We start from the raw sequence: 12139 nt of genomic DNA, 5'->3' as shown, positions 1-12139 counted from the left end.
ATATTAGGGTCTGTTCTATATGCACTATTAAGAGGCATAACTTCACTTTTTGAAAAGTTCATCTCTGGGAAAACAAACTATACTCACAATCAGTATTATCTGCTTAGGAATGGATTGCTTGGGGGATTCCAGATACAACAAGAAATCATCAGCATTTAAATAATGTAATCGTTTTGTTTTAGCCAGTTTTCTGTCAAACACAGCACATCTAGATTATAGTCTGTAATCATAACATTAACAATAAGTGCTTTTGAAGTAAGGGATCTAATATTCAGCAACCCAAGCTCATTCATTTGCTCATTTGTATTATATCTGTTTTTTAATTGTTGAACATCAATTACATTTTTACCCTTAGATGGGTTTGGAAGTTTTTTGTATGTCCTAATTCGGGGAACTGACACAGTCTCTTTATGATGATATCTAGGTGAAAGAGGCTCTATGTGATGGGATTTATCTGACCTTGGTGACGTGAGACAGCTAGCAGATGGTCGGTTAAGCCAGTCTGTCTGCTTCTTGACCTGAGCCCCAAGTTATGTTTGAGCTCTAAGACTATGTGCCATATTACTAGAGAGAAGAGCAGCACCATCCCAGGAGAGATGAATACCATCTCTTTTCAACAGGTCAGGTCTGCCCCAAAAACTTTTCCAATTGTCTATGAATTCTATATTATTTTGCGGACACCACTTAGACAAGCAGGCATTCAGTGAGGACAATCTACTAAGAATCTCATCACTCCTGCAAACAGGAAGGGGGCCAGAGCAAATTACAGTGCATGACATCGTACTTGCGAGTTTACACACCTCTTTAACATTAATTTTGGTGATCTCCGACTGGCGGAGTCGAACATCATTAGTGCCGACGTGAATAATAATCGTAGAAAATTTACGATTAGCATTAGCCAGCACTTTTAAATTTGCTTTGATGTCAGGCGCTCTGACTCCTGGCAAACATGTGACTAAGGTGGCCTGGTGTCTCTATTTTCACGTTCCGTGTAATAGAATCGGCAATAACTAGGGCACATTCAAAAGGATTCTCAGCGGGTGTTTCACTGAGTGGGAGAATCTGTTTGAAGTTGTAATCGGAACGGAAGAGTGGTGTTTTGTCCCGCGACTACAGCACCTCACCGTCACCCAGTTGCCCTGCTACACGGGCTCTACTTCAGCCGGAACCGAACAATGTAAAGAGTTCACGTCTCTAGTTCTGAAATCTTCCCCGTCAGCTTTACTGTCTCCCTGCATTTATCACATGTAAATCCTGTGCTGACAGAGAAGGATATTCTAAACATGTTGCATGAGGTGCAAGTAACAATAAAAGGAGAAGATGACATGACTTACCATGTTTGTTGACTGATCCTACTCACCTAAGTTGTTTGATGGACTCGTAAAAGGCGCGAGAGAAAAATAAATAAATAAAGAGCGCACGGATGACACGCTAACAGGCTAGCAAATTACTAGCGTGTTGTGTTAGTAATAATGATTTAGATTGAAGCTAGCAATGTCAGGTTAACCCTCTGGGGTCTGAGGTGTTTTTGGGGTCCTTGAGATGTTTTGACATGCCCTGACATTTGTGCTTTTTTCAGTTGCTTATAAACATATTAATGGCAAAGGTGAATTACACTCTATTTAGCACAAACAGGGCTACCATAATATGTGAGCAACATATATGTTCATGTTTGTATTTTTGAGAGAATAATGTTTATGCATGGTTATTGAAAAAACTAAAAACTAAAGTTTCTTAAATAAGGCCAAAAAACACATACTAAATATGTGTCAATAAGACTTTTGACTAATGGATGTTGTCGCCTAGAGTTTTTTCTTCAAAATGATCTGACAATCATCCTGCCTAATAGTTCACATCAAACAATACATTGATTTAAACTTTGTAAGTCAGTTTTTTTTGTCAGAAGAGGTTTATGTGTGGGAGTGGTAATGGCCTATCAATATTAATGAGATTCAGACCAGGGGTGTGAAATAGACACTCCCCCAATGGCTAATGGGCCATCAAGTGAGGCAGCCTGAACAAAGAACAAAGAATGAGAGGAGATTCAAAGGTTTTGTTTTTCAATCTGTTTTATTGTAATTCCTCTATGTGGAGGAACTAAATGTTCTAAATTTGCTCTAAGCAAATCAAATGTGAGCAAAATAAAATAATAATCTGTCGGCTATAAACAAAGCAATTGTGAGCGATAAATAAACAAAAGTAAAGGCAGGTAGGCTATCTCACAGTAAATGCTTATGCCCCGTTGATGCGGGCTCTAAGCAAATCAAATGTGAGCAAAATAAATAATCAAAATTGTTGATTGCAATCAAAATTGTATTCAAAGAATCCTGAAAAAAAAAAAAAACGTATCATTGGTTATAAAAATATATTAAGCAGCACAATGGTTTCCAACATTGATTTAAAAAAAAAATCATATCAGAATGATATATATATTCTACCATATTGGTTCACAGTTGGCATCTCAATATATATATTTTTTTTCTTTCACAAATTGTGCTTGCAAAATATCCAAGGAAAACATGTCTAGTAATTGTGCAGTTAATTCTCATACTGTATTTTCAGTTTTAGAATATGTATCCTCTCCCCAAATTTGTCACTAATAAAACACAATAAAAATTATTTAAAGAAAAGGCTTATATTTACCTTTTAATAGTTTGTTTACATATACCTTGTAAATATATTTTTTATTAAAAAGGTTACAATTACAACAATTCAAATGTAATCTTTCTTTGTAAAAACTAAAGTATACATTTTAACATACATATTTCAAAGTTAAGGATTCATTACTTTGAATATAGCCTAGGCTACATTGGAAAAAACACTAATAACATATTATTTGATGACTTTATTTTTGACAAAACATACTTTATTTAACATATGAGCAAAAATTGGCAAACAAAAGCTTATTTGAGGTGGCAGATATTTTACAGTAAAAATGTATAATCTATCCAAAACTAGTCAACGAAATGTTGTCTTTCATATGTCTGTAACATAGGTCTTTCGTTTTTATTATAAGGAATATAAAAGCGGATCATTCATTCACACACAGAAACGCGATTCACTTGAGAATGAAAAAAACGTACTACAGTATTCCTCAGCTCAGCTGCATCCCTTGCTCCTCGAAATACCAGCACTTCTGAGGTACATTTTCCATTATTATTATTACGATAGTATTATTCCTCACAGCGCTGCGAGACGGTGTAAACAAGTACAATGTGTTTTCTCGAGCTGATATGGGGGGCGTTCACAGTTTGCATGGATTGCCTCCGATCATTTGCTTTTGAATAGCGCGCGCTCTCCGTGGGCGGGGTCAAATTAAAAATAATGAGCTGAGAACGACTGACATCTCTCTCCTTTCAAACAGATTACATAAACTGAGAATATTTGTTTTTTTATATAAATTACTTCATTCAAAAGAAGACAATTCAAGCTTCATGCCTGTGTGTCTGTATGCCTGTTTGACTGAGTATTCGCCAAGTTATGGTTCATTTTCGGACGTGTTTCAGAATTGACTTCACTGACAGAGAGAAAGCAGAACTCGCATCATGTTTATTTTTCTTTATTTGGCAAAAAGCACAACACTTTGTTTTTATTGTGAGTATACACAAAAATAATACACACTTAACAGGAGAGATTGATGTATGAAACTGGTTTGTAACATCAAAGTTAAAAGAGTATTTAGAGTCTCCTTTGCACTGATAAGGAAAAAAGCGAGCAGATCACGCCGGCGTGATTGCCGACCTCAGAGGGTTAATGTGTGATGTTGAGTAAGTTATATTTAGCAGTATAAACAACAAGGAATGATAGTAAATAATGAATCTAAACAGAAATAAATATGAAGCTTACAGACGCAAACCAATGCAACAGCAGCAGAAGCGACGAGGCAAACAGGAGCAATCGATTTTAGCAATTGCATTTTCCAAGACAAGTTAACTTGAGAGCTCTGTCCTGATATCCAGGCAGATATTTCTTAAAGCATGTTAATTAATTATTTTTTTGTAAAATTATTAAATTGTAAAACTTAAAAAACTTGTAAAATTGTTTATTTTTTAATGTGGTCAGCATTTCGTGGGTCGCATTTGCATCCCTGACGGGCCGCATTGCGGTTGAGAACCACTGATATAGAGATACCAGGATCCACGGAAAGTCACTAAATCCGTATAAGTATGTGATGGGGAGCCGCCTCGAGAAGAAATGACATCCAAAAAGGCCGCCACCTCCTTTGGATCCTCAAACAACCTTTCTCACCTGTCCACTTTAATCCTAAGAATTGCCGGGTAGAACATAGTAAAAGCAATTCATTTCTCCTTGAGCCGTTGTTTAACTTGAAAAAACTCTTGCCTCTTCCTCACCACTACTGCAGAAAAATCCTCAAACAACATGATGCTGGCTCCGTTGTACTCCAGGTTGTGCACTTTCCTTGCAGCCTGCTTAATCCGGGCTCTGTGCTGCTAATAATGAAATTTCACAATGACAGCACAAGGACGTTGATCCGTTGGCGGTCGGCACAAGGGGATATGTAAATTTTAACTAATCCCCCTTGAAACAACTGAATTGTAAGATCTCAGGTAACCAGGACTGATAAAAGGTAGCCAGATTGCTACTCTCGCAGCCCTCTGGGGGACCGATGATCCGAACATTGTACCACCAGTTCCTATTCTCAACATCGTCAATTTTCTCCACAGCGGATTCCAGCTTGTTCTCTTAACTCTGTAAACCTTGCACCATGTGAAGTCATAGCAACCTCCATGCCTGAGACTCGGCAATCTATTTCGTCAAATCGCATGTCCAACCACACCAGTTTCGAGGAACAGACGTCGAGCCTCTGCACAACTCAATCTATTTTCCTGTCGAGTGAAGTTTCAACCTCTTTAAGGACTTCCATTGTAATCCTTTTTGAGCAGGTTGTCAATCTCGGCCTTCGCTAACAATCCGGGAGGCTGGTCCACCATGTTAGTTTGACCGCTCCGAGAAGAGCCCACCTTGCTCAGTTTAGGAGCTTTTTCTGAGTACTAGGCATAGTCTTTGCATTAAATGTATACCATAAATCTGAAGATGTCACAATTCTAATACTAAAAATAAAAACATTCTGCGGGAGAAAGAAACATTTCTGTTCAGACAGTAAATTCTATCACGTATGCTCAGTACTACTGCTGAGTCTACTGATAAGCTGAAAACTGCTGCAACCTGAATATATATATACAAAACTAAAAAGTCGAAGCAAGTTTCCAGTATGTTCAATGCGTTTCAACTGTTTTGATTTATACATTTTAGACATTTACTTTTCCCCCTTAAAACCTTGGCAAAAGTTTGGTTATGTTTTTTAACTTTGTCAACATATTTAAAAATTTAATAAGCTGTTCCTGAAAAAATATTGCAATATTGATAAAACAAAATAAATGTTTAGTTTGACAGTTTTACAAACCATGCATTGTCTTTCCACCTTTAAAATAATTGGTTTATTTAGAGTCGGAGCGACTGTCAGCCAAGTCCAAAAGTGAGTAACTTTAGTAAATTGTGGATCAGTGCTGATTCAAGACACAAACTGTTTAGATTGATTCAGTCCAATTTGATGAAGTGGTTCAACCTGTTAAAAAAAAAAAAAAAAGGTCCAAAAGAAAGATTTGTTAACGAACCGGAGATCACTAGTCACTACTTGTGTTTTATTGTCATTAGCTCCTTGTAGTTTTCTGCTAAAACTATTTTTTTCCACACAGTTACAAATAATACCTAATGAATGGCTGAGGTAGGTATAAATGTGCAAGTCATGAGGACTGTTGCTGTGTGTTTTTATAGATTGTCTGGCTGTATGGTGACAGAGGAAGGATGTGGTTATGTGTCTTCAGCTCTGAGTTCAAACCCCTTACACCTGAAAGAGCTGGATTTGAGCTACAATCACCCCGGAGATTCAGGAGTCAAGGAGCTCTCTGAAAAACTGGAGGATCCAAACTGCACACTGGAAAAACTCAAGTATGTGAAGCAGGAATAGTTTTTGATTAAACCACTCCAAAAACAGCATTACCATATTCACTTATTACAAACTAGTTTGACTTTAATTCTTTCATACATTTACAAAAGTTCCAATTGATAATTAATAGAGGTTTAGCTCTAGTTATACTATTGAATGCTTCATGCTGATTGGTTGATGAATGTGTGTAATTATTGTCCAGTAAACCCAGAGCTAAAGTAGTTCCAGTCATGTCTTGACCACATTACAGTTCCATATAACTTTGTCAAATCATTTCAGTAATGTCAGACTACACCTTACTTTATATTCAAGAATTGTTTCCCTTTCAAGAAGAGGGCAGAGCTTCAAGAGCTCATGCTCCGGTGGCAACAAACAGGACAATCTCACACAATAAAATGTTAGAATCTGTACTAGCGGTGTTCAGTTCGAACTGGTGTCTGACAATAATGCCTACAGAAAAAGATAATATATGCTGCATGGAGATAGTGCAGGTATAGTTTAGTTTAATTACAGTTATAACTTATTGTAACGTAGGGATCCACTGGAGGCAAGTTTGTAGAACCCAAGTGCAGTTTATTTAAAGATCCAAAACATAAAACAAAATACAAAAAAAAGACCTGGCATGGCAAAACATGAAACATAGGACTCACCGACAGCAGTTACACTAACAAAATACAAGACAAAGACACATGACAAACATGAGAGCTTAAATACACACAAGACTAATGACAAGATAAGGGACACCTGTGAACAATGATAGAAAATTAACCAATGACAACATGACTAACAATATCGGTCATTTCGGGCAAGGATTCACGGGCTGGAGCCGATGTGGGTACTGCCCACAAACTCAAAATCACCATGGCAACTATGACTATTGCTGTCTTTTCCAGAACTGACTCAGGCGCAGTGGCCATCTTGTCCGAAGGCATGACATGAACAGTCTCTGGCTCGGCAGGCATGACGTGAAGAGACTCAGGCTTGGAGTTTACTGTAGTTTTGCGGGGTTCGACATCCGCTAAATGGCGATGGCTTGGTCGCCCTGATGGAGGTTTAAGAGACAAAGGACAGCTGGGTTTATCGTGAGGGTCTTGTATTATGTAACGTAGGGATCCACTGAAGGCAAGTTTGTAGAACCCAAGTGCAGTTTATTTACATTTACATTTACATTTAGTCATTTAGCAGACGCTTTTATCCAAAGCGACTTACATATTAGGACTAAAATTAAGTCATCAAGAAGAGGCAAAAAACAACAACAACGCAAGAAGTGCTCAGAATACGAGGTTCAGGCATTATTCATAGTAGCATAAGCACAGTAAGTGAGGTTTTGAAGGAATTATTATTATTTTTTTATTTTTTTTTTATGAGGTTAAGTGCTCACGGAAGAGATGGGTTTTCAGCTGTTTTTTGAATGTTGTCAGGGATTCTGCATTCCGGATGAGGGTGGGGAGAGTGTTCCACCAGCATGGAACTGTGAATGAGAATGTTCTGGAAAGTGATTTTGTGGCTTTCTGTGATGGAACCACGAGACGTCGCTCGTTGATCGATCGTAGGTGTCTGGTAGGGATGTAGGCTCGTAAAGTGAGTGAAAGTAGGAGGGAGCTGAGCCTGTGATAGATCTGTAAGCAAGCGTCAATGCCTTGAACTTGATGCGAGCAGCGATAGGTAACCAGTGCAGGGAGATGAACAGAGGAGTGACGTGGGCCCTCTTGGGCTCGTTGAAGACAAGACGAGCTGCAGCATTCTGGATCATCTGTAGAGGTTTGGTTGCACATGTTGGAAGTCCGGCCAGAAGAGCATTGCAGTAGTCAAGCCTAGAAATGACCATGGCCTGGACGAGGAGTTGTGTTGCATGCTCAGTTAGGAAAGGCCTGATCTTCCTGATGTTGTGCAGCGCAAACCTGCATGATCGAGCTGTCTTTGAAATGTGATCTGTGAAGGTCAGCTGGTCATCAAACGTTACTCCCAGATTTCTGACCGACCTTGATGGGGGGATCGATGATGAATCAAGCTGGATGGTGAAGTCGTGCTGTAGAGATGGATTGGCAGGGAGGACGAGAAGCTCAGTCTTTGCCAGGTTGAGCTGCAGGTGATGTTCCTTCATCCATGTGGAGATGTCTGCCAGACAGCTTGAGACCCGTGCAGCTACTGTGGGATCATCTGGTTGAAATGAGAGGAAGAGCTGTGTGTCATCAGCATAGCAGTGGTAGGAAAAACCGTGTGCATGTATGATGTGTCCCAGTGATGTAGTGTAGATGGAGAAGAGGAGGGGACCAAGAACTGAACCCTGGGGAACCCCTGTGGTCAGTTGATGTGCTCTGGATACCTCGCCTCTCCATGCGACCTTGAAGGACCTACCTGTGAGATAGGACTCAAACCAGTCCAGTGAAGTGTAGATACTTCTTCCTCGGTTAGTGGAGAAAAGGAGGACAGAGGGTTATTGGCTGTGGAAGGGGTCAGTCTGGGTTCCTGTGTGTGTGGAGCTGAGAATTGACTGCTGATGGTTGATGTTTTGTTGGTGAAGAAGTTCGCAAAATCGTCGGCAGTTAAAGATCCAAAACATAAAACAAAGACGTGGCATGGCAAACCATGAAACATAGGACAAGAAGTTCGCAAAATCGTCGGCATTTAAAGATCCAAAACATAAAACAAAGACGTGGCATGGCAAACCATGAAACATAGGACTTCACCAACAGCGGTTACACAAACAAAATACAAGACAAAGACACATGACAAACATGAGGGCTTAAATACACACAAGACTAATGACAAGACAAGGGACACCTGTGAACAATGATAGACAATTAACCAATGACAACATGACACATCAGACAAGGGAACACATGGCAGGATCACATGACTAACAAGGAATCACATGACAAGGACATGAAACATGACTGAGATGAAACAAAACCAAAACAAGACGTGACAGATTTGTAAAAAGAAATCTGTCACCTTTCTTTAATCTACTACAAGCCTGTTGTAGACAGGGCCGGCGCGTCCATATAGGCGAACTAGGCAATTGCCTAGAGCAGCACTTTTGAAAGGGCGGCAAAATGTGTGCCAATCGGGAATGAACAATTCACAAAATAGGATATATGATTTGCTGAGCTGCCGCTGCCCCGCCCAGCCCTGCCCCCTGCTCTCACGAGTCATGACTGAGTGATGGGATGTTCTGTCATTTTACTGACTCTCTTGTTCGATCTCGTTCATCAAAATGAACAAATCTTTATTTGAGTCATTTCGTTAATTTAAGTTGCTTGAAATGTTATACTTTTGACAGCCAAATTCCCTGATCACATCCACCTACGCATATACATAACATCATGATATTACATCTGCAGCAATTACCACGAACAAACAGGAATCAACAACAACAGCTGACAGGTCGCACAGACACAACAGATAGCGGCAGCTCAACTAATGTCCTAGTTGCGTATGCAACCCACCGCTCCCTGAAGGAGGGAACGGAGGACGTAGTCGATGTCGACTGAATAGGATCACGCTAAGGAGCCTATCTTCTTCGAGTACTATTGAACGAGCCAATGCAAATTGGCATGCGTGATTCGCATCACACACTGTGTGTGGAACTAGTGGATGCATGCTCTAGTTGCTTTACGCTGAGGAGCCGAGAGCAATTCGGTGTCAGCGGTGCTATCCTCCGTTCCCTCCTTCAGGGAACGGTGGGTTGCTTACGCAACCAGAACGTTCCCTTTCAGTCGAGAACGTCAGATGTAGTCGACGTCGACTGAATGGGATCTTATTATGGAAAGCGCCACTAGAGCTGCCACCTTCCAGTGCCTGGACGAAGGCCTCCTGACCCCCCACAGCTCTGAGGTGGAGAAGGGCAAGGCTTAGGCCAGGGAAGTCAACTGCTGTTCCACAGGACCACTGGGAAAGCGTACCCTGTCAAGGAAGGAGTAGATGGTAGATCAACCGACAGTGACGGCAGCGTGGACCAGGGTGGGAATTATACCGCGGCCATGGCCGCCGTTGCCCTACACTTTGGCCTTCATGCCCCGTGAAAAAAAATTCATCGTACGGCCACAGTGGCCTGTGTGCCCTGGCCCTGTCCAAGTTCCATGTATAAAGCAGAGCAAGTGAGCGGAATGGAGCGGGGAGCGCGAGCGGGGAGCGCGAGCGGGCGGATCTTGGACAGAGCGCAGAGCGGCAATTTCAAAAGGACAACAGTAGACTATTTTCAGTCAAAACTCAGCTCAATAATGGAGTTCAAAAAGTACTTCAAAAAGGAAAATGAGAAGTCATACAGGTGTAGCCTACTAATAAGTCGCTCCGGAGTATAAATCGCAACAGTCAAAAAATGCACCATGAAGAAAAACAAGTAATAAAAACTCAGTGAGTGTTTTAGCACAATTTTCTCACGTCATGGGATCACAACACTCAAAATTCAATTTTTAAAGCATACAGGAAAGATTTTATTTCTAATATTATTGTAAATTTTAGAAGCTATCGATTGCAATTTGTTTCAACTCGATAGCTATTATGGTTGCCGAGAAATTTGCAATTTGAAATTTGAGAAAAAATTTTTCTGGAATTTCCAGGAAATCCAAAATCTTTTCCTGGATTTTTTTTGGTGCGTTCCCGAGATTAGACCTTCCTTAACATAATGCCGAAAACCCGAAGTCTCTAGGTGATCTGGTTGAGGAGTAGATAGAAGTGCAAGATTGGTGCGCACAGACAGAACAGAAATCATGAGTTAACAATCGCAATTTTGTCCGGTGGAAAATTGCGCTAAAAAACACATATAGGCCTAAGTCGCACTGGACTATAAGTCGCATTTATTTAGAAATTTATTTCACAAAAAAACAACAACAAAAAAACAATGTTACAGACTGGACAGTTCTCCGTTAGGATGTGAGCGCTCTGAAAGCGGCACTAAAAGACTGCTTTATAAAACTTTCACAGAGACCTCAAGCAGAAAGCACAAAGCCTGTCTTTAAATTTAATTTCGTTTTGTATTAATTGTATCTTAATTTTAATCAATGTTTCATCAACCAATTGTCTGGATTTAATAAATTAGAAGTGAATATATTAGAAAATAGATAATCACTACTCGAAGGCGCCGGCGAAACTGGAGCTTGTGTCATAAATGAACCGAAACTCAGCGTATAGCCTACTTGCCTCACAGACCTGAGACATATATATAAAGCTTGAAATGTCTACTTTTAAACAGAACAATTCAAAACGAAAGAAAAAAGACTTCTCTCTTATGTAATCCGTATGAAATGTGCATTTCTCTCTGGCGCGTTCAATAGGCTACTGCGAAGATCGCGAGTCAGCATCTTTCCAGCCGACACAGACATAAAAAAAAAAAAAAAAAACTGGTTTATTAGTAAACAATTAAAATGTCTCCTGCTATATTTTACATATTCATAATCATTCATTTTGCCGGTTCGTTGTGACAGCTTTTAGGTGCTTTATTGGCAGCAGCGCCACCCTTACATCGCATCAGCACCGAAAACATAGAGATTCTTTTCTTTTGGGGGCATTTTGTTTGTGTTCAGACTTTCTCAGTTGTTTTTAGGCGCGATGTTAGAGGACGCTGCTAATAAAGTTGCTAGTAGGCCCACACATTGGATTCACGTTTATTATTATAGGCTAAAAAAAATCCCCCAGTTTTTATGCCGTTCGTATCATTTTATTTTGTTGTATTTATCCGCCACACCTTGAAGGCCGGTCCGTGAAAATATTGTCTGATATTAAACCGATCTGTGGCGCAAAAAAGCTTGGGGACCGGTACAAGTGATATACATGTAGATTTTTTTCCTTTTTTGGAGCGAGCGGGGGGCGATTTGAGTGGAGCGCGAAGCAAACTGCGTTGAGCGCTGAGCGATAATGATTGTGAGGGTGTATACCTTCTGGATGAAATGGTTCTCTCTCTCACACTCACATGATATAGAGGACTGAATTAATATTTTGAATGCTTTTATTGGCATTTGTGTTGTTTCTGAATGCTTTTATTTGCATTTATGTTGTTTCTATTGTTGTGTGAGGGTGTATACCTTCTGGATGTAATGGCGCTCTCTCTCTCTCTCTCTCATTAAAAAATGTTTTTTTTAATTAAAAAAGTCATAATCCATGTCTTATTCCAAATTAGGATGTTATGGTATCAATCTGAATGGGAAAACCATCGAATTGTACTCGATGGCC

At 40.0% G+C, this 12139-nt stretch overlaps 1 protein-coding gene across 1 annotated transcript in view; it reads left to right on the top strand.

Annotated features, from left to right (window-relative positions):
* LOC311289536 (protein NLRC3-like) overlaps window positions 1–12139 on the top strand; it is a 106164-nt gene that overhangs the window by 33191 nt on the left and 60834 nt on the right. The window contains exon 6 of the mRNA XM_084407614.1: window positions 5797–5970. Coding sequence (XP_084263740.1) covers window positions 5797–5970 — 174 coding nt within the window. The remainder of the gene's footprint in view (window positions 1–5796; window positions 5971–12139) is intronic.

The sequence above is a fragment of the Rutilus rutilus genome (genome assembly GCF_951802725.1).
Source record: "Rutilus rutilus genome assembly, chromosome: 4".
NCBI classification, from domain to species: Eukaryota; Metazoa; Chordata; class Actinopteri; order Cypriniformes; family Leuciscidae; genus Rutilus; species Rutilus rutilus.
Note: the sequence above shows the minus strand (reverse complement) of the source record. Positions and strands in the feature narration are given on the sequence as shown.